General features: G+C 38.9%; 1 protein-coding gene and 1 long non-coding RNA gene across 7 annotated transcripts in view; both read left to right on the plus strand.

Moving 5' to 3' along the window:
* Positions 1 to 5,974: 5,974 nt before the first annotated feature.
* On the plus strand, positions 5,975 to 12,164 carry LOC129408921 (uncharacterized). Its single transcript, XR_008632173.1, has 3 exons — positions 5,975 to 6,069; positions 11,359 to 11,503; positions 12,087 to 12,164. It is a non-coding gene; the product is annotated as an uncharacterized LOC129408921 (long non-coding RNA).
* Positions 12,165 to 13,823: 1,659 nt separating this feature from the next.
* Positions 13,824 to 21,428, plus strand: part of celf2 (cugbp, Elav-like family member 2) — a 140,785-nt gene continuing 133,180 nt past the window's right edge. For 2 of the 6 annotated variants that reach the window (XM_055153631.1, XM_055153632.1), the window contains exon 1: positions 13,826 to 14,176. In XM_055153631.1, the coding sequence (XP_055009606.1) occupies positions 14,124 to 14,176 (53 nt within the window). In that variant the 5' untranslated portion in view covers positions 13,826 to 14,123. Of the gene's footprint in view, positions 14,177 to 21,428 lie in introns of all 6 variants that reach the window. The other 4 variants (XM_020926627.2, XM_020926628.2, XM_055153629.1 and 1 more) reach the window with 3 other exon arrangements.

Below are 21,428 nucleotides of genomic sequence, written 5' to 3' on the forward strand. Positions count from 1 at the left end.
TAGAATAGACATAACACAAAGTTCTTGATGTTAATTTTGAGATGCATTTATTTAAAATATTTTAAGCATTTTATAATACACTCACTTTTTCATTCATTTAAAGTTTTGTAACATTTACTAGTATGCATAATTTCCCAGGTAAGAGATTTTATCTCAACATTGTTTTTAATGATTGTGGGAAGTTCGATCTATCACACAAGTCCATGCATGCCCATTGCTCTCTCTGCTGGGTCCCATCCTCATAAATATCAGATTGCCTTTGTGTTCCCAGGATTCTCTCTTCTACCTTCATTCTCGCAGCTCTTTTTCTGGATCACCTGCTCAATTCAGTATGGATATGGAGATTCAGTTCAATGAAAGGAATAAGAGATTTTTTTAAACTTTTTCCAAATTTACATAAAAAAGTAACACAAAATAAGGGAGTTTAGTTCTTCCTACTTTGTTCATTTGTTCTATTTGGATTTTGAAACTATTTCTCCTAGCTAGTGCATTAAATGATATTCACATGTAATTAGAGACAAAACCAAATTATTGATTTTTGTTTGTTTGTTTGTTTATTTGTTTGTTTGTTTATTTGTTTGTTTGTTTTTGTTGTTTTGGACTTGATTTCATTTTAACTACCTAAACAAAGATGGCATAAACTTTTTTGAGTCACGATTTCAAGGAGCCATTTCATATTAGTGCTCATTAAATTTATTGTGTGGAAAACTTGGGTCTGTAGCTACATTTATTTTCACATAAACTCACCTCATGAGTGAGACTAGACTGAATAAGAAGTAATAAAAAGTAAAGTTTGTGATGAGATGTGATGAATGGAAGAACCACTCTTTTTCCATGTCTTTGATATTTTTGGTTCAGAAAATAAAGATTTATCTGAATTCACATGGCCTCACAATAAGATGAGTCACTTTAAATGCTAATTAATTTTTATTTTCTTATATATTAGCACAATATGAACATATAGTGCTAATATATTTGTTTCAGAACTGTTTAATGCTATACTGTGGAACATTCTAGGTAAACAGTAATATATCTATGGTTTAATTGAACATTTAAAATATAACTGATAGCAGAACTCTGTGCCACATAGCTTTTATTTACAAATGTTGTTTTGTTTTCTTATTCACAACTTATTGGGTTCAAGTAATTCTGAACAAATAAACAAAACAAATAAATTATGTTCATAAAAACACACATAAAATATATGCTTATATAGTGTTAAAATATTCCACAGTATAATGCTTTACTGTGCACTGTGAACATTCTAGGCCAAACAGTAACATGTCTATGGTGACAAGACTCCATTTTTAATTAAGGGTGCAGTGCAAATGTAAAAATACAAAAATCTGACACATGTAAAAGGCACATTTTACTAGTCGAGACCATAAGTTAAACGCAATGGAGTTTAGATGTCTCATTAAGGATGCTTATCTTATTCAGACTTTCTACAAGTGAAGAAAGAGTAAAACCAGGGCCGACGGCCTCTTGCTTCTTAAATGTCCACCCCTAATCACACCTCTGCAACTTACAGCCTACTTTTTTTTTTTTTTGCCTAATCAAGAGTGGGTTTGAGCAATCAAAAGTGTCAGTCTTTTCAGCTCACTTGAAAAATAGTTGTTAGAAAATGTCCATTTGTCATGATCCAGCATTAGCAAATACCAGAGTTCCAAATGGCTACAGATTTGTGGAAGACGTTCTGGTAAAAAAAAATCTGAACCTGAACAGATTTATGAATATCCTCTGTGGCCGGCTCTGTTTTACTGTTTTACAATAAGCTTCACTGGATAGAAGAACTGCATTAAAGTTGTAATTTTGCAAATGATGAGTCTGAATTTCAATCAGCAACCTATGGGCAATCCCACTCCATGTCACCTACAATGAATACCTACAAAGAGTCCTTGATACAGGGAAATTAAAAGAGGTAATACAAAAAATCAACATAATCATGTGTATAATCACAGAGCTGGCGGTGTGCTGTGAGCTGCCGCTCATAACCACGATATGAGATGGAGTTTATTGCATTAATCATGTAAACGCTGCTCTTGTGATTAAAGCAGAACTACTGTTTATTGCTTGTAATTGTATTTGGGTCGGGCTACGCTCCCAGGGTTTTCACACGCAGCATTAATATTTAATGAGCAGACTAGGATCAGGCAGGGGAAGCAGTTCCTCTTTAATGTTGATCTAGGCCTGAGGTATTGGAGCTGACCTCAGAGCAGCCCTCATTTCTCTGTACAACACACAAGCAGATTTGAATATGCACGTCCAAATATTTATCTCGCAATATTCTTTTCATTTTCCCTCTATTTCTACCAGCGACATGCAGAACAAAAACATGAATGCAAAATAAGGCGATGGTCTATCGAGGAACATGAAAGAACAGAGGGCACATAGGACTTCACCATTAACAGCTGAAAGGAAAATATTGGCTCAGAATACTGTTTATCTTTTTGGACAAAAAACATTTATTTGTCTGTTTTGTTACAGTGATATAATATAATGTAATACCAGGACCACACTTGGGTGCATTCACACTTCTGGTTTTGGAACAGTTTTATTTCTAATGTACATTTGGTCTAGTTCTGTTCTAGTCCAGCTTTAGACCTTGTCTAATCTTGACTTTGTTTTGGGTTTAGTCTCAGTTTAGTCCCAAGTTTGATGTGGTGACTGTGCAACATCCATCTTATTTCTTGTGACCTGATTTCCCAAAGAACCAGAGCAGACAACAAAAGCAACAAGCGAGTGTTAAGATGTCTCCCACTAAATATTTTCTGGATATAAGCTTCAAACAGCAAACTGTTGACTGCAGCTCAGTGTCCCAACCTCGTCAACTCTTCAGCTTTCTCATAGCACTATTACAGCGTCAGATGGAGTTCAGTGACTAAAGCTGAAAAAAACTTTGTTGGGGAGATTTCACATGCTGAATAAACACGTGTAAAGGATTAAGGGAGCCGTCTTCAGCCAGTGGGCTGGCCTGGAACATTTGACTTTTCTGTTTGTTAAATGGAGCTGTAATTCATGCTCTCAAGTGTCACTGCAAAAATAGGAAGGGGAATGTGTGCTTGTATGCTCAATATATTGAGGTGCTGGCAATAAAAACAAATTAAACATATTTACACTGTACATTTTTCATATCCATTTCAGAAAAAAGAATTACACTGCATGCAAGGCCATAATTTCTGTTGGTAATAACTTTGGTGTCTGCATGCAGTGTACAGGAAACAGCTGAGCATTCCCCAGATAGTACAAGGCACATGGTAAAGATTAAATCAATTTAAATATTGCCCTTGCAAGCACTGGATAAAGTGCTTGATGTTTATTTATTTGTGTGTGTGTGTTTTTCATAACTACTCTGTAACAACACATTAAATATTGATTTGGTATATGGCTTTAAATGAGACTCTCTGTATGCTCTAGTAAGTAATTCATTCAAGGCCTAATATGCTGTTATTAGTACTGTGTTATCATATTTGGTGGTGTAGGATGACCAGATTTTCAAAATCAAAAACTGGAACACCCCCGGTTTGGGGTGGTTGGTAATAATAAAATTGTGACATTTCAGTGCAATTGAGTACATTTTCTTTCTGTATTTTGGCTAAACAAATGACAAATTTGTGCAGGGATTCGATTGGTCAAAAATAGGGACACCTGGGATATTTCTTGTATAAAACTGGGACACATTGCTGGTTTTGGATAAATGGATATATGGATGGAGTTGGAGTAATCTCTCATGCCTCTTAGCCTCTTAGAGTGTGGTTATCATATGGTATCATATGGTTTACAATAATTTGATTGAACATTCACTCATTACTCAGAAAACAGTCAGTGGACAATATGTATATGAAAATATGGCCTATATATCAATGTTGTGTGTATGTATGTATTATTGTTATTATTATTATCATTATTATTATTATTATTATTATTATTAGTAGTAGTAGTAGTAGTAGTAGTAGTAGTAGTAGTAGTAGTAGTAATTTGTTTATTTATATTTATTTATTTTATTTAAATTATGACTGCTTTGTTATGAAATGCCATGAAATACACAGTCTACATTTGTCCAAGTTAACTTTGTCTAGTCCTCAGGCCGGTCAACACCCATACAAAAACATTAGCATTAGCGATCTGTGCAAAAGGTCTTGGGGTTTGAACATAGCCTCAAATCAAGTGTGTTTAGGCTGAACTCAGAAACATGGACGAGGAGAAGCGGGCGTGGAGTTAGTGCAACTCAGATTCCACAACAATGAGAAACAGATGATCATGTTCCTCCAGCCACACTGTCTGCCTATGTGTGTGTGCTGCTCCAAACTTTATTGCTAACACATTGGGTGACCGAAGCCCTTGGCAAGTGTGATGACACCACTGTGAGCTTTCCCACATGCTGACATTTTATTTTTTTATTTTATTTTATTTTTTTCAGTCTTTCCTTTCCCTCATCTGGCTGTCCCTCTGTGCGATCATTGCAGCTTCCTCTCACTCAGCCCTACAGCAGGAGCACGAGGTGAGAGTGTGTAGGATGGCGTTGCTTCAGGACTGACAGGGAAACAACAATTTTCTACGGCCAGTAAAGCCAGTGCATGCTTGTCAAGAACGGAGCCGAATGTTACGAAACAATAACTTGGCAGGTTGTTTCTCTCCCACCCACTGGAGGGGAGCCAGCAGAGCAAAGTCGGTCTGGATAAAGCACACACATCCAGGCATGATGACATCTCAAACGCTCATTATTACTGCTAGCTTCATTAGGAGCAGTGCTTTGGCTTCAGTCGACAACCCGTGACTGCACCACAAGCATCCCAGGTGTGCGTTTGTGCGCTGTGTCAAGCTAGCAAGTGTCAAAATGGGAATTACAGAACCATTATATGTTTAGAATCCTCTGACACATTGTGTTAGCATTGTTAAAATTGTGCTACATTTCTTTTGATGGTCGTATGCTCTGTTCATATGCAAAACAGACAGATATCTAGCTTTTAATCTACATTGGTTCTCTGGTGTATACTGAGGGTTAGAAGCTATTGATTGTATGTTTTTGTGAAGGTAACAACTTGATAACATCACAAGACTCCATTTTGCATAATATAGGACCTTTAAATGAAAGGTATAATAAAATTAACAACACTACACTGCACAAAGAAAGGAACTTCTGTTAAATGCTTTTACAAAATATATCTGGTGAAAACATTACTGATTTTCAATTAGATTTATTTTTTAAGTCTTTATGCCATCATACCAGTATATGCTGTTTTAAGGCAAACTACAATATGAATGTGTGAATGTAAATGATCCAGCACCACATGCATAAGATAAACTTCTCCTCTGTGGGACAGTAAAGTGCACCTTATGATATATTCAACACATTTACTTAATTCCTTTTAGTACAATATGTAACTTTCTGGAGGTGGCATGTCACTTGTATCATTCCATGGAGACTTCTGAACATGCTCCATTGAGATAGACTTTCAAGGATTAAGTAAATTGTTTGTTTGTTTGTTTGTTTGTTTTCAGTGCAATAATCCTCTAAAAATAACAAAACATGTTTTATTTTATTTTATACCAAAAAGTTGCATACTGTGGCTTTAAGTTAAGGTTATACTTCATAAAAAACCTTAAAGAATTACAGCATATCCAATTTGAAACTCAAGTCTAATGTTCCTCTGACTCTAGGACAAAAAAGTGACTTAATGAATGCTAATGAGCTGAAGTTGAACTACATAAAAGTAAGTAAGTTGACGTGCTATCTTGTATTCCCACTTTCTCTTTCACTCACACATCGCACAAACAGGGCCTGTGTGCCAGAGCCCCATAAATATCCATGTGCCACAGGATGATGTATGATCCTCTCACTTGTCAGCGTGCCATCGTGAACCAGCAAATTCACAGTCTCACACACAATGAGCTGTGACCCTGCCCCTCCTGCTCTGCGCGCACACGCACACAGGAAACACATTTTATCAAGCTCCTGAACAAGCTATACTGCTGCCCTCTGTCCGCCCCACGGCACTCTGGGAAATGGAGTGTGCTGGGTTGAACTGACCTATGAACTGCAGGCAAGACGGAAATTCATGCCTATGGGTAAGTGAGTGGGTGACGGTGGTTGAGTGTAAATGTAGCTAACAACAGATATTAACAAACCCAATAATGTTAAGATGTTTTGTAACATTCTCAACTTTATTTCTAGAGAACTTTAAAAATAACACAGACGGTGCTGTACACAAATGGAACAAACCACATAACAAACAGTGACAAATGGTAAATAGTCTATCCTGAGTTATAATGTTGTTTCCTCATCAGTAACATACCTTGAGCTGTATTTGTTTCATTCACACATGTTTAACACACAAACACTGCATATTTAGGCTGTGCTTTTCTCTCAAACAGAAAACACATTAATCCATCTTGTAATGTCATGTGGTAATACAGGAAGTGCTCCACTGTATTTTTAAACTCCATATACCTTCATGAGAATCATATGGATGACTTCCTGGAATTGCCCATCTCAGCAGAACTAAAGGTAAAAAGGAACTGTTAACTTGAAAACTACCAATACATGACATCACAAGGTGGAACAGAGCATTTGGACATGTAGATAGACTAATAATAAAGGATTACTCAAATGTGTCAATTAAACTAAACATAACTATGGGAATGGTTTTGAAAAGCTCACAAGAGTAAATTTTGCATATTATAAGACATTTAGCCTAATGTACTAATGTGCAAAGGGAGCTGACTCCACAGCCTTGGAGCAGCCACTGCAAATGCTCAATCATTTCTTTGTTTTCTCTTGGTCTTTGGGACGTGGAGCTTATATATGGACTGTTGCCATTGTTATATACTTTTCTGATAGCATCATTTTCTGAGGCATCCAGAGAAGAGTTAATGGTGACAAGGTCCTGACATAGGCGTAGAGCAGGTGACCACAGATTGGCTCCTTTTGGGCTATAATTGGCTCCTGCTCTGTGTGACCTTTGACCTTATGGCACATGTGACCTGCCCCCCTGAAACAAATACTTATTTCTTGTATTGTATTGAATTGCATTGAATTGCATTCCATTGTGTATAACTGTGATATTCATACTACTAAATCATACTGCTAAAACAAACTGCTTAGTCTTTTGAATATTCCACCATATTTTCTGGATGAATCTAAATAAAATCCTCTTAAGAGCAGAGACATTTGTAATCAAGTGCGAGCCGTTGTGTCATTGAAATAGAGATGTCAGGGGCCACTACTTTATTTTCCTCTAACTAAAGTCCAACTACAACACCTGGAGTATAATACAGTAAAAATACAAAAGGTAATGTGTGTTTAAATAGGCCATATTGTTATAGCTTTTAAAACCATTATATCTGACAGCACACAAAGCTGTACTCTCCTGTTGGTGGGGAATGGTGAAAAGGCCATGTTAAACCTGTCTCCCCTTTTTGTGCCATTTTATTCATGATATGAGTGAACCAGTGTGGTGCATAATACATTTTAAGCTATTCACAATAAGAAAAAAGATGTGAAAACTGAGCAAAGCGTCACCACAGAGATGGAGAGGTTTTTGAACAACTGAGTGAGAGACAATAAGACACAAAAGCATGAGAGTGAAAGAGGGAAGTGCTGCTGATGCATGTGAGGCCAGTGTCACAAAGAGGAAGTGAGAGTGAGCATACTTCCTGTTCATGTCTGCTATCTGCTTTCACAATGCACCAACCCCAAAACAGCAAAGAGAAACTGCTCGCTCTCACAGACATGACTGGTTTTGTTTATCTTTTAGAAAACTAACTGTATTAGTTAAAATGTGATGAAAAAACAAAACAAATGCACATTCTAAATATCTATCTATGTATCACTTCATTTTATTTATTTATTTTCTTAATTTGTGATACACATAGGGTTTGGCAGTGTTGTGTAGTTATTTTGGCACAAATGGGTGATAGGGCCCCGCAGTTTTCTAACATAGAAGTCAGTGGATTTGTTTCTTGCTTAGGTGACTATTGTGATTTAAAATGTTTGAATTATAACATAATGATCCACCAGTGTGATAGATTATAAATATAAAAGCAGGCTCAAGCACAATATGTTTTCTTTAATTCTGAACTTTTGAAAAAATAAATAAATAATGTCATGGAATTCCAGATCAGTCAATCCTTATTCATAAAGTGTTTTTCATTTAAACATGTAACAGTAAGTGCTTTACAGTCATTAAAAACAACTACACAACTGCCCTTCCACCCAGTTTCTCTCCCCACAACTGTCTGACCCCACACAATCATACAATTCCACTCTAAAGTGACACATTAAGTGCATTGTGTGTAATTTTGTGTTGTTCTGAGAAGAGTAGCATAGTAAGCAACATCCAGTGATTTAAGAAGTCAATAGTTTCTTTACAATGGCATAACTGGGTCTAATGAGCACGCCACTGAAATGCCCTCTGAACCCTCTTATAACAAGAGACTTCATTAGTGGCCTGCGCTGTCTCACTGATCATTGTTGGTACTGTATAATGACTGCATTTTCACTAACAAGTTTATCAATGTATTGCAGCACTTATCTTGTTATATTATGTAAACAGGGACATGCTTTCAGCCTGACACTTAAAGTCCTGTCACTGGATGTGCTGGAATGATGGAATGGACCAATACTTGTGATCAATGATAGACATAGTTATTTGGTGCTTGTTGCAGATGCTAGACCCATAGCACAAACTGACATCTTTTACCCATGACCAGAGCCCCCTTCTCTCTCAGCCCCTCTTAGGTTATGATTACCTATCGATCACTAGTTCACACAATCATTTGGTCAATGCTCTAATTGCGTTTTCTCTCTGTGTGGGCTACACAGGGAGGGGATCGATCATCAGCTAATGAGAGATACTGGGGGAGGGAGGGGGTAAAATGCCTGGCCTTACAGAAAGAGACTACAGTATTTGAGCCCTCACTTGTTCAGAAATATAGGCCTTCTGACAGTTTCTGCATCTGCTCTTCATTATAACCCACACAGTATTGACTTAAGCCAGATCTATCAATACATTCAGACACACAGGATTTATCTCCAATTGTTTAAGTGTACCCAGCTCAGCCTGATGAATGCTACAAAGTGAGCAGCCATTTGCATCTTGACCTTTAGTTTTGATCTGAGCCACTTTCGTCTTGTTATTTGATATTAGGCTTATGCGGCTACATTTAGTATTAAAGATACACTGACTGAAATCCATAAATACACTCAGTCAATAGCACTTTGTTATTGAATACAGTAATAGCATGTGATACGATAAAACAATTTGATTTGTTGGCATGTTTGTGTATATAGTACATGTTTCCTCATACACTCTGTTTGTTGGAATTGATAACAAAATGACAATGTTTGTAAATTAAAACTTGGCTAAAAGGTTTGCTGAATTAGAGTTGAGGTGCCAGGTTCACTCCGTTATCTCTTTTCTTGCCCAATAAATACAGTATATTATTAATGTTCTTTCACAAAGGCTAAACACATACTGAATTCATTAAACATATTTCAAGACAGCTGCTACTTGATTCTTGCAAAATAGTGCAAAAAGACCTTACGCACTCGTCATTCACCATCTTGTCGGGGTCACCCACTGACCTCTCATTGACTTCCATTCATTATAGCAGTTATAAATATGGCTCATGCCTTCGGCATGGGTTGCTGGGATACTGCTGATAAAGCAGGGAGCGACCGAGGGACGAAGTTGTGCACAAAGCTTTGTAAGACAATTGACAACAATTGACATCGTTGCGGAAGTAATAGGCCCTATACCTTGTGGGGGCTCAGGCTTAAAAATAAGTAGTGAAAATAGTCTGGTGTCAACATAGTAATACAAATATATCAGATGATGAGAGGTTGAAATGAGAAAACAGTGCAAAATTGAAATGAACAAGTGATTTACATGACCTTATGATCAAAGTTCAAATGATCATTATCATTTCTATTATCATGTCTACTATCATACTATCATTTCTACAAATGCAGATTTTGTTGACTTTTTTCTTTCCTCCACAGCTCTAAATTACAAATATTTTTGATTGGATTCACACAATCTGTCATCTGAACTAGATTCAGTGTTTTATGTACTAGTCTAGTATCTTTAAATTTATGCAAAATAACTGTGGTTGCCACAAAATTCTTTATTTCCTTTAGTGTGGTACATCTTGCTTGCTCCTTCCGCTCTCTCCCTCCCTCGGCCTTTTTCTCTCTTAGCCGTTTCCAGTGTGCGAGTGGGCTGCATATTGATTTTTGTGTTGAACTTGTGTGGCTCTCCCTGGCATGCTCACCCTTGCACCCCCACAAACACAAAGCGGCGGAGAAGTTGATTAGGAGCAGCTCTAAATATATCTTCCTCTTCCACCTCCTCCTCATCCTCTCTCGCTCCGTCACCCACTCATTTCTCCCACTCTCGCTCAATCGCTCATCGGCACATTTTCTCCCGTCCAGTTCACCTGAAAGCCGCACCACCAGATGCTTCCATTTCCTTTTCAATTATTCTCTAGTTATTTATTTTTAGTGTCAGACATTGAATAGATTTGGTTTTGAAATTGTAATTTTAACAAATTCAGAAAAGTCATGGGAACATTTTGTACTGAGTGGCCATTAAGTTTATCTTCAAGGGTTCTTTTTATTTTATTTCCTGAAGTGTTCAATAAGAGAGGAGAGGACACTGATGCTTGTTCAAACTATTGATTGAAAGAACAACCATGTTTGGGAGATGGAAGATTAAACTTGTGAACAGGTTGTTACATTTAGACCTCAAACACACTGGCAGCTCTGTAACAATACTCAATGTAATACCAAATCATTTACCACAGCAAAAAGAGGGTTCAATGTGCCATGCTATCAGAAATACAGGGGGAAAAACACTCTCTAAAACTCTTAATTATTCAAAAAGAGAAGAACTGACATTGTATCAATACTGTCTCTGTGCTATTCAATGGGAAAGCGCAGAGACTGTGGACTGTATAGGTTTTTATTCAACTTTTGTTTAGACAGGTCACTACATGAGGAACAAAAAAAGTCCTTCAGAGTCATTCCGAGTGCCTCAGCAAATCTCCATACTCAGCATCAGTAGCTTATCTTTCATTATACATAGCCAGCATGCTAAAACATGTTTAATTTGCACTTATTCTGTTGCCTTCTACAATGCCTTTCTTGCTGTGTGTATGCAGCAGGCTTAGCTTGATATCACAAGAGTGGAAATAGAGTGGAGACCAGGTGAGAGCTAAGGCAGTGAGCACACTGACCTGAACCAGAAACAAATCCAGGTCACTCAAGTATGTCCTCCACCAAGAAACCACTGAAGCACCAGTATAAACACTACTGCTACTTCTGTTCTTTATTTGCTTTTGTCTGAATGTTTCCAGGTGAAATTACCAATTTATACTCTGCACTCCTTTTTTCCACACTGACCTTGATGGAGGAATCCAAATGACAGAGTGGTCAGGGGGATCCCAGGGTCCAGATGGGTGAGGCAGCCGCTGGGATGTTTCCATGGCGTCTGTCCTGGAGGTAAACAGCACAGAGCCGTCCACAGTTGTGTGCACTGATTGCAGTGTGGGACAAACAAACAAACTCACTGACCCATTCTCCTGGGCCTGTGTATGAGCCACTCTGCATCCCTCCATTCAAATCTCATTTGCCTTCCTCGTTTTACTGAAGGCTGACAGGGATGTGGAGCTGAGCGAGCAGCCACTCATTGTTTGGAACGGAGGAGATTCTCATAAATGGAGCATTTTTCAGACAATGAGCACGTGGGTGTATGGCTTTAGGCATATTTGACAGGATCAAATGACTTACACAGCAAAGGAAATTCTGTCATTTATGAAATAATCCCTCTATTCTTATTTCATCCGCATCCTTTCAGTTCTGTTTTATGTTGCCTGCTCCTCTCCAAGCTGCTTCCAAATAGATGGAGGTAAAATAGGAATCTGTTAGAGCTGGGCTTGAGATACACTTGCTCTGTTTAGATAAATGCACATCACATATTCACTATGATGACTCTTGCTCAAGGCTTGTCCCTTGATCACAATGATTTTAAGCAGAGAAAGGAACATTATGGTCATTATCATATCTTTATCTTTTCTGCTCGCAGGTGTGTGGAAATGTTCATGAGGGCATCCACTTACTAATAGTCTTGGAAGGCTCTGAGTAAGCCAAGAAACAACTTCTCTCTACAAATTAAATTACTTTTACATATGCCTTGTGTCATGTTGTATTTAAAAGTACTCATCTTCAGTAACATACAACACCACCAGGCGTTTATTTATCAGGGCAAATAACCCATTGTGTAACATTTTTATTTTGTGAATTGTGGGTGCTCTGTTGTTACGGCTAATGTGCTTTTACACTGATGTCTTGTGATGTTACGTTGGGGGCTGTTCAAACAAAGAAACTGTCTTTTGTGAAATGAATTCAGGCACCATGGCTTATACACAATGCATAGAGTATTACAATGGAAATATATAAAAAGTAAAAAATAATATGGCATCTTGTGTGAACAAATTCACATGTGAAAGAGACAGTGGTAATGATGCTAATCTAAAGCTGGGTGCTGCCTGTGGTCTGCCTCTTCCCTCTGCAGACAGGTGCACAGTGTGTGCTAACTTCCACAGACACACCAACGCCTCCTCGCAAAATGTCAGGCCTTCAAACGCCATCATTATGCACAAATTAGAAATGTGCCGAGGAGAGCTCAGTGCTGTTTGATCTCCTGCTAGTGTATGTGCGTATACAAGCGTGAGAGACAAAAATAGAGATGGAATAGGAAGCAAGAAGAGACGCTGTCAACCTGCTCGGCCCTCCTCCTCCCATTTGAAGCAGATGTCCAATTTACTCTATATAAATCAATGCACTACCGAGGTAAAGAGCGCCACACTGTATCCTCGCATTACAGAGTTGTTTTGTCTTATGGTGAGCTTGCATTTTGTTAATTCCAGTGAACCAGCCACATTTCACTTGGCTGCAAATTACCTCAGCTCTCAGGCCTAATGTAGAGAGCCTTTCAAAGTAATTTTATTTCATGTTTAACTTCAGTCATGGCATACCTTACTCTGAAAAAGCAAATAGGAGTGGACAAAAGCGGGAACATTTGTTCTCAAGGCTTTCTGGTTAAACTATCCATTAACTGTGACTAATATCATAACCCAGAAATAACAATTCAACTGGTGGTGTAACTGTGATGACTTTGGCACGCTTGCTTCTCTCTGTCTTTCTGTGTTGGTCCAGACAATTATGTGAAACACACTTCTTCCACTGGGGCGCATGTGTTTTTCCCAATGAGCAAATAGACACAGGCTCAGAATAGGTGGGAGCTGGCGGGTGCCTTGTCATACTTTTCCAGAGATAACACGCCATCCACTGACATGTCAAAAGGATGGCTGCAGAAACAGAGGAGAAAAATATCCACGCCAGGATATGGTGGCAGTGGCAGACAGAAAGTGTGAGCCACAACCAACATGATGTGGAACTGAGCTAAATGTTTTAAAAGTGGTATCACAATTTGGAGAGCTGACATTTGACACTGCAGGGAGTGCTGGGGTGACAATCTGCAATCCATTTCAAGCAAACTGACAAAACATTTTTAAATTGTTCTTTTTAAATGTATTTTTTTCTCTTTCTTTCCCTTTTCTTTCTTTCTTTTTTTTCTTTTCTTTTTAAAAAAAACATTTTCAATATTTTTATGATCAAATGGTTAAAGGTTAGGTATACCTTTTCAAAAGTATTGCAAGGAAATTGCGTATTGCCAATAACCTAGTGCATACTAAAAAATAGGAAGTATGATTAATAGGGAAATAAAGATACCGTGATCGCAGCAAAAAGCTCCTCTCTTTGTGCTTTCCAGCCAGGGTCTAGACCGGAGAAGCGTCTGCAGAGCGCGAGCTTGAAGCGAGAGGGGGCGGAGGTAGAGAGAGCGGGAGAGATAGAGGAGGAAGGGAGTCAGAGAGAGAGAGACGGGGAACAGTGACAGCGCTCATCAGCCCCTGTACAGCCAGGACGGCTTGCATCCGAGCAATTGCTGTCATTCGCAGTCGGAGTTTACAGCCTTTTGCACCGCCTTTTCTTTCGGTCTTTTTCGTCTTACTCACCCCCTCCCTCTGACCCGGTGCTGCCCAGCCCAATCGACAACACCATGGTTTCTATAATTTCAGACCTGGACCCCCTGAAAAGCTGGAACGTGTTAAGGTAAGCGTTGGGGTACTTTACTCTACTGTCGTGAAAGTTTGAACACCCCAAAGGCAGGGCAGAAGTGCGCTGGTGCTGTTAAATGAAAGAATGGGGTCCCAGCGGGAGTTTGGTCACGCGGAAAGATTGTGGTAGTGGTTTTAGAGTACTTACGGGGCACGTATCGCACATCGGCTCGCGGAGTTTGTACTTGTACTTTTTTTTTTTTTTTTTTTTTTTTTTTTGAGCGCTCTTGTTCTGTCTTCCTCTGTCATCGCCTGTGACGCGTGCAAGCTGCTCGCGTACAAGTACATGTCACTGACCCCGTGCAGGCTGTCCCTTCATCGTCATCATCATCATCACCACAAACTTTATTAAAACATACTCAGTTACAACATCACTTCTCCCTTATTCCCATCGCAGTAGAGATTTCAAGTGCTACAAAAAAAAAAAAAAAAAAAACGCACTGCCAGAGAAAAGTAAACGCCCCTGGAGGAATTTATCTTGAAACATTTACTCATGGCTGTTTGCCTGCAACAGAGAACATTTTATTTTATCTCAACATGATTTCTGGGCTGCTCCAGTAATAGTCTCGTTTAGTTTTCTGGCACAAGGCAAAAGGCACTACAGCCTGTTTATATCAAATGGGATTCTGTGGGGTTTCTCAGAGGTCAGAGGTGAAATCATGCGCAGTAGGTGTGCCCTGTATCTCATCGCAAATGTTAGAAGTTCAAATAAAGGATGATTAATATTACCAAAAAAAATAATACATCATAGCACCAAAGGCCTTGTACTTAAAGTTGTATTTTTTTATTATGTAGGCCCTACAATAATTTCATTTAAACACATCTGAAATACAAATTTGGTTTTCAGAATATGCATGCAAAAAACAACCTTGAAGCTTTGCAGATGGGTATGTATGTAACCATTTTATCATTTCAAAAATCTAAAGCACAAATAGAAAGTGGAGCATGCATATCTGAGTGTTGCTGCCCGAGAGCTGTGCAAACCAGCAGGGGAGTGATGTCATCTTTAAACTGCCTCTGATGACCAAGAAGAGAAGTGGGACATGCAGCTCACACATTAGACAAGCTTGCAGATGTCATCACTGCAGGCTAGGCTCTTATGTATTCTAATTTAGGCCAAATTCACAATTTTAAAAACACCAGTTATTTAAAAAAAAGTATGTTAAATTATACACTTAGCCCCAAGGAGAAAGTAGGTCTAAATTGCCTCTGTTTTTCTTGGTTATTTAAATTATTGTATTGTTCAAGATTAGACACAGGTGCAGCCCCTTTCATATGAAGATGCAATAAAAAGCATCTTAATGTCCCAGCCTACGCGCGCACACACACACACACACACACACACACACACACACACACACACACGCTCGCCCATAGATGCACCTCTCAATCATCTATGATAATGAAGCACCTTTTATCTGCATCAATTTCCCCTTTGAAAGAGACTCACCTCCGTCATGCTCCAACAAACACTTAACACACTTAAGAGAGTGCACACTCCTATCATAAACAGTGCATTTGTTGTCTGCTGTTGTCAGGGAACAAAAGGAGAACAATATTGAAGACACTGCTTTCCTAACTGTTTGTGTGTGAGAAACGTTGCAGTTTCAAGTGGCAGGCTAAGATTTGTCAAAAGGGAGAATTATAAAGCAGATGAAAGATGAGACTTCACTGTTGTAAAACAATTAGGCAGCATGATATGCATATTAGCACAATTAGCTGATTAATGCAGCTCGGTGGAATTCGATTTGGGGTAAACGCAATGAGGAGTTAAGTGGAGAAAAAGTGTTCTAAACGCAAGTGTGTGTTTTTATCTCCTCATCAGCAGGATATTTTTTGCATTCGGCATGTCTTATCAGTTATAATAGCCCGCCAATGCACATACGAGGAAGCACACAGAGATCCGGATCGCAGCGCAGTAGATGGCTATTACCAATCTGTAGCGTGCCTCTCGCCGGGCACATCGCATCTCTGAAGTGCAGTTCAGTTATTCCATAATGAGAAACAGCATGCATATTAATTCCATCTGATTACATCCAGCTAAGGACACACTCTCTCTTATATACGCACACGCATGCACGTGGCAAAGTCAAGGTGTGCTCTGGATTCAATTAGGAAATGGAAAGATGAGAGCTGCGGTCTTGATTCTATTACCGCCTGTGTACATTGTTGTCGCGGATACCGTCGAGTTCAGATAAACATTATTGTCTGGCTTGGATTCATAATCAAGCTTGCATTTTTGTAGCTTGATTTGACGCAGGTTGATGGCGAAAATAGTAGGTGACCTTTGACCCGGCAGTGTTGGTTTTAATTAATCACGTTAAAGCGGTGGTCTATTGCTTGCATTATGTGTGGCTGTATATCCCGCCGGACGGAGAAGAGAGCCACAAATCCATCTGCCTAATTGCCGAGACCACTGTTTGAATCTTAAAATCCCTTTTGATAGTCTGCCCGAGTGAGTCTATGTGTGTGTGGCTTATAACCCAGGGCTGTTTCTTTTCAGGATTAAATTTAACAAAGAAGTGAAGAAATACCCCTGGCAGTTGTTTCTGGAGCTAATGCTACCTTTACTCATTACTCAATATGACATTTCCATTCTTCAGTTATTTAGCTTAAAGCGAGCAGTGATCATCCTCCCGGTTGTTCATATACGATCAATGTTCTTAGAAACATTAGCAAATCAAGAGGTGTTTTATCGTGTCTGTCTTAATTTCTCTTTGCTTTGAGCTATATTCTGTAGATCAGCAAACATGTTAGCTCTAGATTTTTTAAAATGATTATTAAAATATTATTAAATGTGAATTAGCGATTAACGATTGCATTTGATGAACTCAGTATTTACAAGCCACATCCTTATAAAGATTCTTCACTTATAAGTTCTAGACAAATGCTTTTTACCCATAGTTTTCTCATTTTTATGGTAGACATTAAGTAAAGCTTCTTTTTTTTTAACGTTTACAAGATCAGCCTCTTACTGTCGCAGCACAATGTATGTCAAACAGGCCTTAAATAAAGTGTCCCATTTGTAAGAATAAAGAAGAAAGAGGCTGATCTTCTATGTTAAATTTAGAACAATATCTGTGGGAGCAAATGTATGGAAAAAAGACACACGCACACAAAAAAAAAAAAAAAAAAAAAAAAAAAGTTTAAAATGTTTACATATTGTTAGTTTTTCCAAATCAAGTAAGACATTTTTATTACTGGTTTATCACAAATAGAAAGTTATGAATAATTGTACAGTGTGTCACCAGATGTAACAATGGATCCCAACATGACGTCATGGATAGGACAGTTCCCCAGAGTACAGACGTCACGCCCCTTCGCCTTTAAACAAAAGAGATTTAAACGGCAAGTGACAACGAGCGGAGACAGACCCGTGACACTTGAAGAGAAAGATTCACAAATCAGCCGGTGCTTCCCGTAGCTGTCAGTCAAAGTTAAGTCAGGAACAATATGGCTTTGAGCGCGTGAGTGACGGAGGCTGACTGGGCGGAGAGAAGGGAGAGCGAGAGAGGGAGAGGGGAGAGATTGTTCTGTAAAAATGCCCGAAATCAGCCCCGGATAATTACAGAGCTGAGCAGAAAGACACAAAAGAGATGACAGGATAAGACAAGAAATGGAGGAGGAATATGAAACAATAGAAACTTTTGCGGCTTTTGTCAAATAGACTGCAGAGGTTTGACGTTTAGCTGTCATGCAGTTGATGTGTTAGCGTGATCTGAACGGCCACAAAATTATTTAGCTATTTACAGGCACTTTCAATTAGAGACACAGACCCTAAAAAACCCTAACCCTCAGCTTGTTTTATTGACCATGGACACATTTACACATATTGTTAATCAGATTTACATTAGTTACAGATTTACATAAAGTCAACACATGTTTTGTTTTTTGTTATGTATTTAAATTTTGAGAAATTATTTAATGCCAATATGTACTGACATTATTGAGTGACCACTATGGTATTTTGAAGCAGTACAGGTATATTATTATTATATGTATTCAATTATTTTATTATAGATACTTCTTGCCTGTAAGTATGGCATTTATTGTGCTTTGAAGCCAAGCATGTATACTTACATGCAGGAGTAAAGGTCAGACAGTTTCAATGGCTGCCCACTGACCCCAATTGATTTTATTCCATTCTTTAATTGTCTTCACCTAGTGTGGTCATTTTTCCCTTTTATTTATTCAACAACAGTGCTTTCCACACGCAGTTAACCCCATTGGCCTAAAGTGACAAATCTGTTTAATAATGCAGCACCTGGAGCATGGCACTCCATCTCTCTAACCTTCTCTCCTCGGCTCCTGTACAAAGCACACATACAGTAATCATTCCCCGTGGCTGTATTTTAGCTGTGCGCGGTGCATTCAAGTCCAACTCTCAATGGGCCTGGTTTTGTACGCTTGTAACGGCCCATAAAAAGATACTTCCAACCTGCAAGTGTTTTCTGTCCAATAAAACATAACTGTACAACACTATAGCAGCAAATGTTTTCTTACGCTGTACAATGATGACACTCTTCAATCTATACATCATTTCTCATGTGTTTTCAGTGATCCTCAATGAGAAAGGAAATAAAGGACCAACAGTGCGGAGTGGAAAATAGCTGTGTTGGAATAGAAAGAAACAGCGCTGGAGAGCTTAGGCGAGAGTGTGGAGAGGAGAGGAAGGAGGAAGAGGAGCGGTGAGATTCAGCAGAGAAAGAAAAACATTGGCACAGTGCCCAGTGGGAAAAAAATAAATAAATATGAAGGAATTAAAATCTTTTGTGTGCATGACTGTTGGTGCTCGCAGAGAGGAGTACAAAGAACCAGAGGCCAAATGGAGACTGTCCAATCATGAGGAAGTTTGCGGTTTTGCAACGATCGATAATGATAGGTCAAAATAGTGTGCGAGTTTTACTGTAAATGTTGAGTGTATAAAAATAATTGATTCCGCTTCTTTGCTTGCATTCACATCTATATTTGAAGCACATTTATTGAAAATACCATGCAAAAAGCAATATATTTTAGCCCTCCAAACCCTAATATAAAGTATTTGCCCCACGATAGAACTACACGGTCAAATTTATACATGCTGAATGGCGTTATAGAATATCGACTGTCAGCAGGTTCCTTTCACAAAGTAAGTGAACGGTCTTTGGGAGGCACACATCGGTTGTCACAGAGGTACAGAGGATGGAGAAGGGGAGCTAATGAATTATGGGTAGGCAGTGAATAGAATGGAGAGAGCATGATTTTCCTTGCCTAGCGCCCTCTTCCTTGAAAGGTTAAGGAAGTGTCATGCTAACAGTGGTGCAAACCAGTGTGGAGCAATCAGAAAAATGCAGAACAGTTTACTGAAAAGGGTACAGGCTGAAGGAGGGAGGGGAGGGGGGTATATTTGAGAGAGGAAGTTGCAAAAGTCTGGCAGCTACGTGTCACAATGTCTACATCGAGATTTGCTGTTGGGCTCTCTGAAATCTGAAAGATAAAAAGCAAAAGTTTAAGGCTGCAAGATATAACACAACTGAATCGAAATTGCAATTTCAACTAGCAAATCGCAAAGGCTGCAGTTTGTATGTGCCCTAATTTCCAAAACAACAAAATATCTGCATCAAAACAACTAACCTTGTAGTTTAGAGCTGCGCAAACTGTGGGGAAACATCTTTGTATTATTTCATCCGTTTTTTTGTGGATTCTTCTAGATGTGTTTTAGTTGTGAACCTTGAACTGAATCCTGTTATTAAAACATAAATCGCAAATCTAATCACAGTCACAGTTGCATTTTGTTGTAGGATTGTTCAGTCCTAGTAGCTTTCAAAATATGGAAATAAAAACGTGTTAAAGGACTAAGGCAGGGCTTATCCAGGTCTAAACCAGGCTTAAACTGGTAATTAATCGGGGCAAAATTAAGACTACAAACAGGACTAAACTGAGGGGCTAAACAAACCCAATCAGGTCTCTATAAGCACTTTGTTAAAACCTACACAACAGATCTACTATACTGGTAATCCATAGAGTATTGATCACTTCATCAATAAGTCCATTAATCAGTGTGTATTCATGTAGAACTAGTCAAATGTTCCCCGATCTAGTCCTTTGAAAAGAGAAAGCACAGTTAGAAGAAGTTGGGGAGTAGAATTACCGAGGGCTACATTCCCATGCTGCATACATCATAGAGGGGATCACATGCACATAATTCAAACAGAGCAGCGCTGCAGGGTGGAGTGCATATAGTACAGCATGATGTAACAGTCCTGCGCTGATTCACTCCAGACATTTAGGAGGCAATCTGTTACACCAGGAAAGTCCACAGCCAGAGTGTGTGTTCTCCCCACGTAAATATTGTGAATGTTTAAACACTCATTGACTTTAAGCAGTATTTTTTATTAGGGAATGGGATTAATCTGGATAAGCAAAGTGGTTTTAAAACTAAATTGAGAGATAAACACCCACTTTGCGATCAACTTTGTTTATAGAAGATTGTATTTATTATTTACTCCAAATGTACCACAGTCACATCACAAACTGTCTGCACAAGTAAGAAAGAACATGATCTCCACCATAGTCCATATCCTTGTGTGTTTGTCTGCCCTAAAAGGAGACACTATGGAGATGTGAGTGGAGGAGACATGTCTGTTTGGCTGTGTAAGGAAGGAGGAGGAGACAGATGGTATGACCACAGCTGTAGAAACAGAGCTGTGTTGTACAGAATGGGATGTTGCTTAATGCTCATGGTCAGAGGATCCATGGAGCCTTCCTGTTTCTTTTACATCACAGAGTTCAAAAGAGACACACATTTAAGAGGAAACTCTGACTCTAGACAAGACCTGTTTAAAAAGATGGATATTATTGTTTTGTTGAACGGTTTAACACAGTGGAGTAGTGGTTAGTGCTTAAGCCTCATAGCATGAATGTCCTGGGTTCAACTCCTGGGTGGTGTGGGGCTTTTCTGTGGAGTTTGCATGATCTGCTTCAGTGTCTGTGTAGATTTCCTCTGGGTGCTCTGCTTTCCCAGCCAGTCTGGTGCCACCTAGTGCCTCTGCTCAATTTCATTTCTCTCCAGCGACTAGGTCAGGAATCAGAATACACCAGACAGATTGCAAAAATGCTGGAATTGTGAGTTCGGGCACCAGCGAAAAGCGGCACTTTACATACGTCATGACCAAACAGCAATGATTGAAAAATACCCGCCTATTGTCGAGTGAACGAATCCTCATGCTGCAAGGTCTGACAGTTTCCATGAAGTGAAATCGGCTGAG

The sequence above is a fragment of the Boleophthalmus pectinirostris genome, unplaced genomic scaffold, assembly GCF_026225935.1.
Source record: "Boleophthalmus pectinirostris isolate CB_2022bp ecotype Guang Dong unplaced genomic scaffold, ASM2622593v1 HiC_scaffold_18, whole genome shotgun sequence".
Classification (NCBI taxonomy): domain Eukaryota; kingdom Metazoa; phylum Chordata; class Actinopteri; order Gobiiformes; family Gobiidae; genus Boleophthalmus; species Boleophthalmus pectinirostris.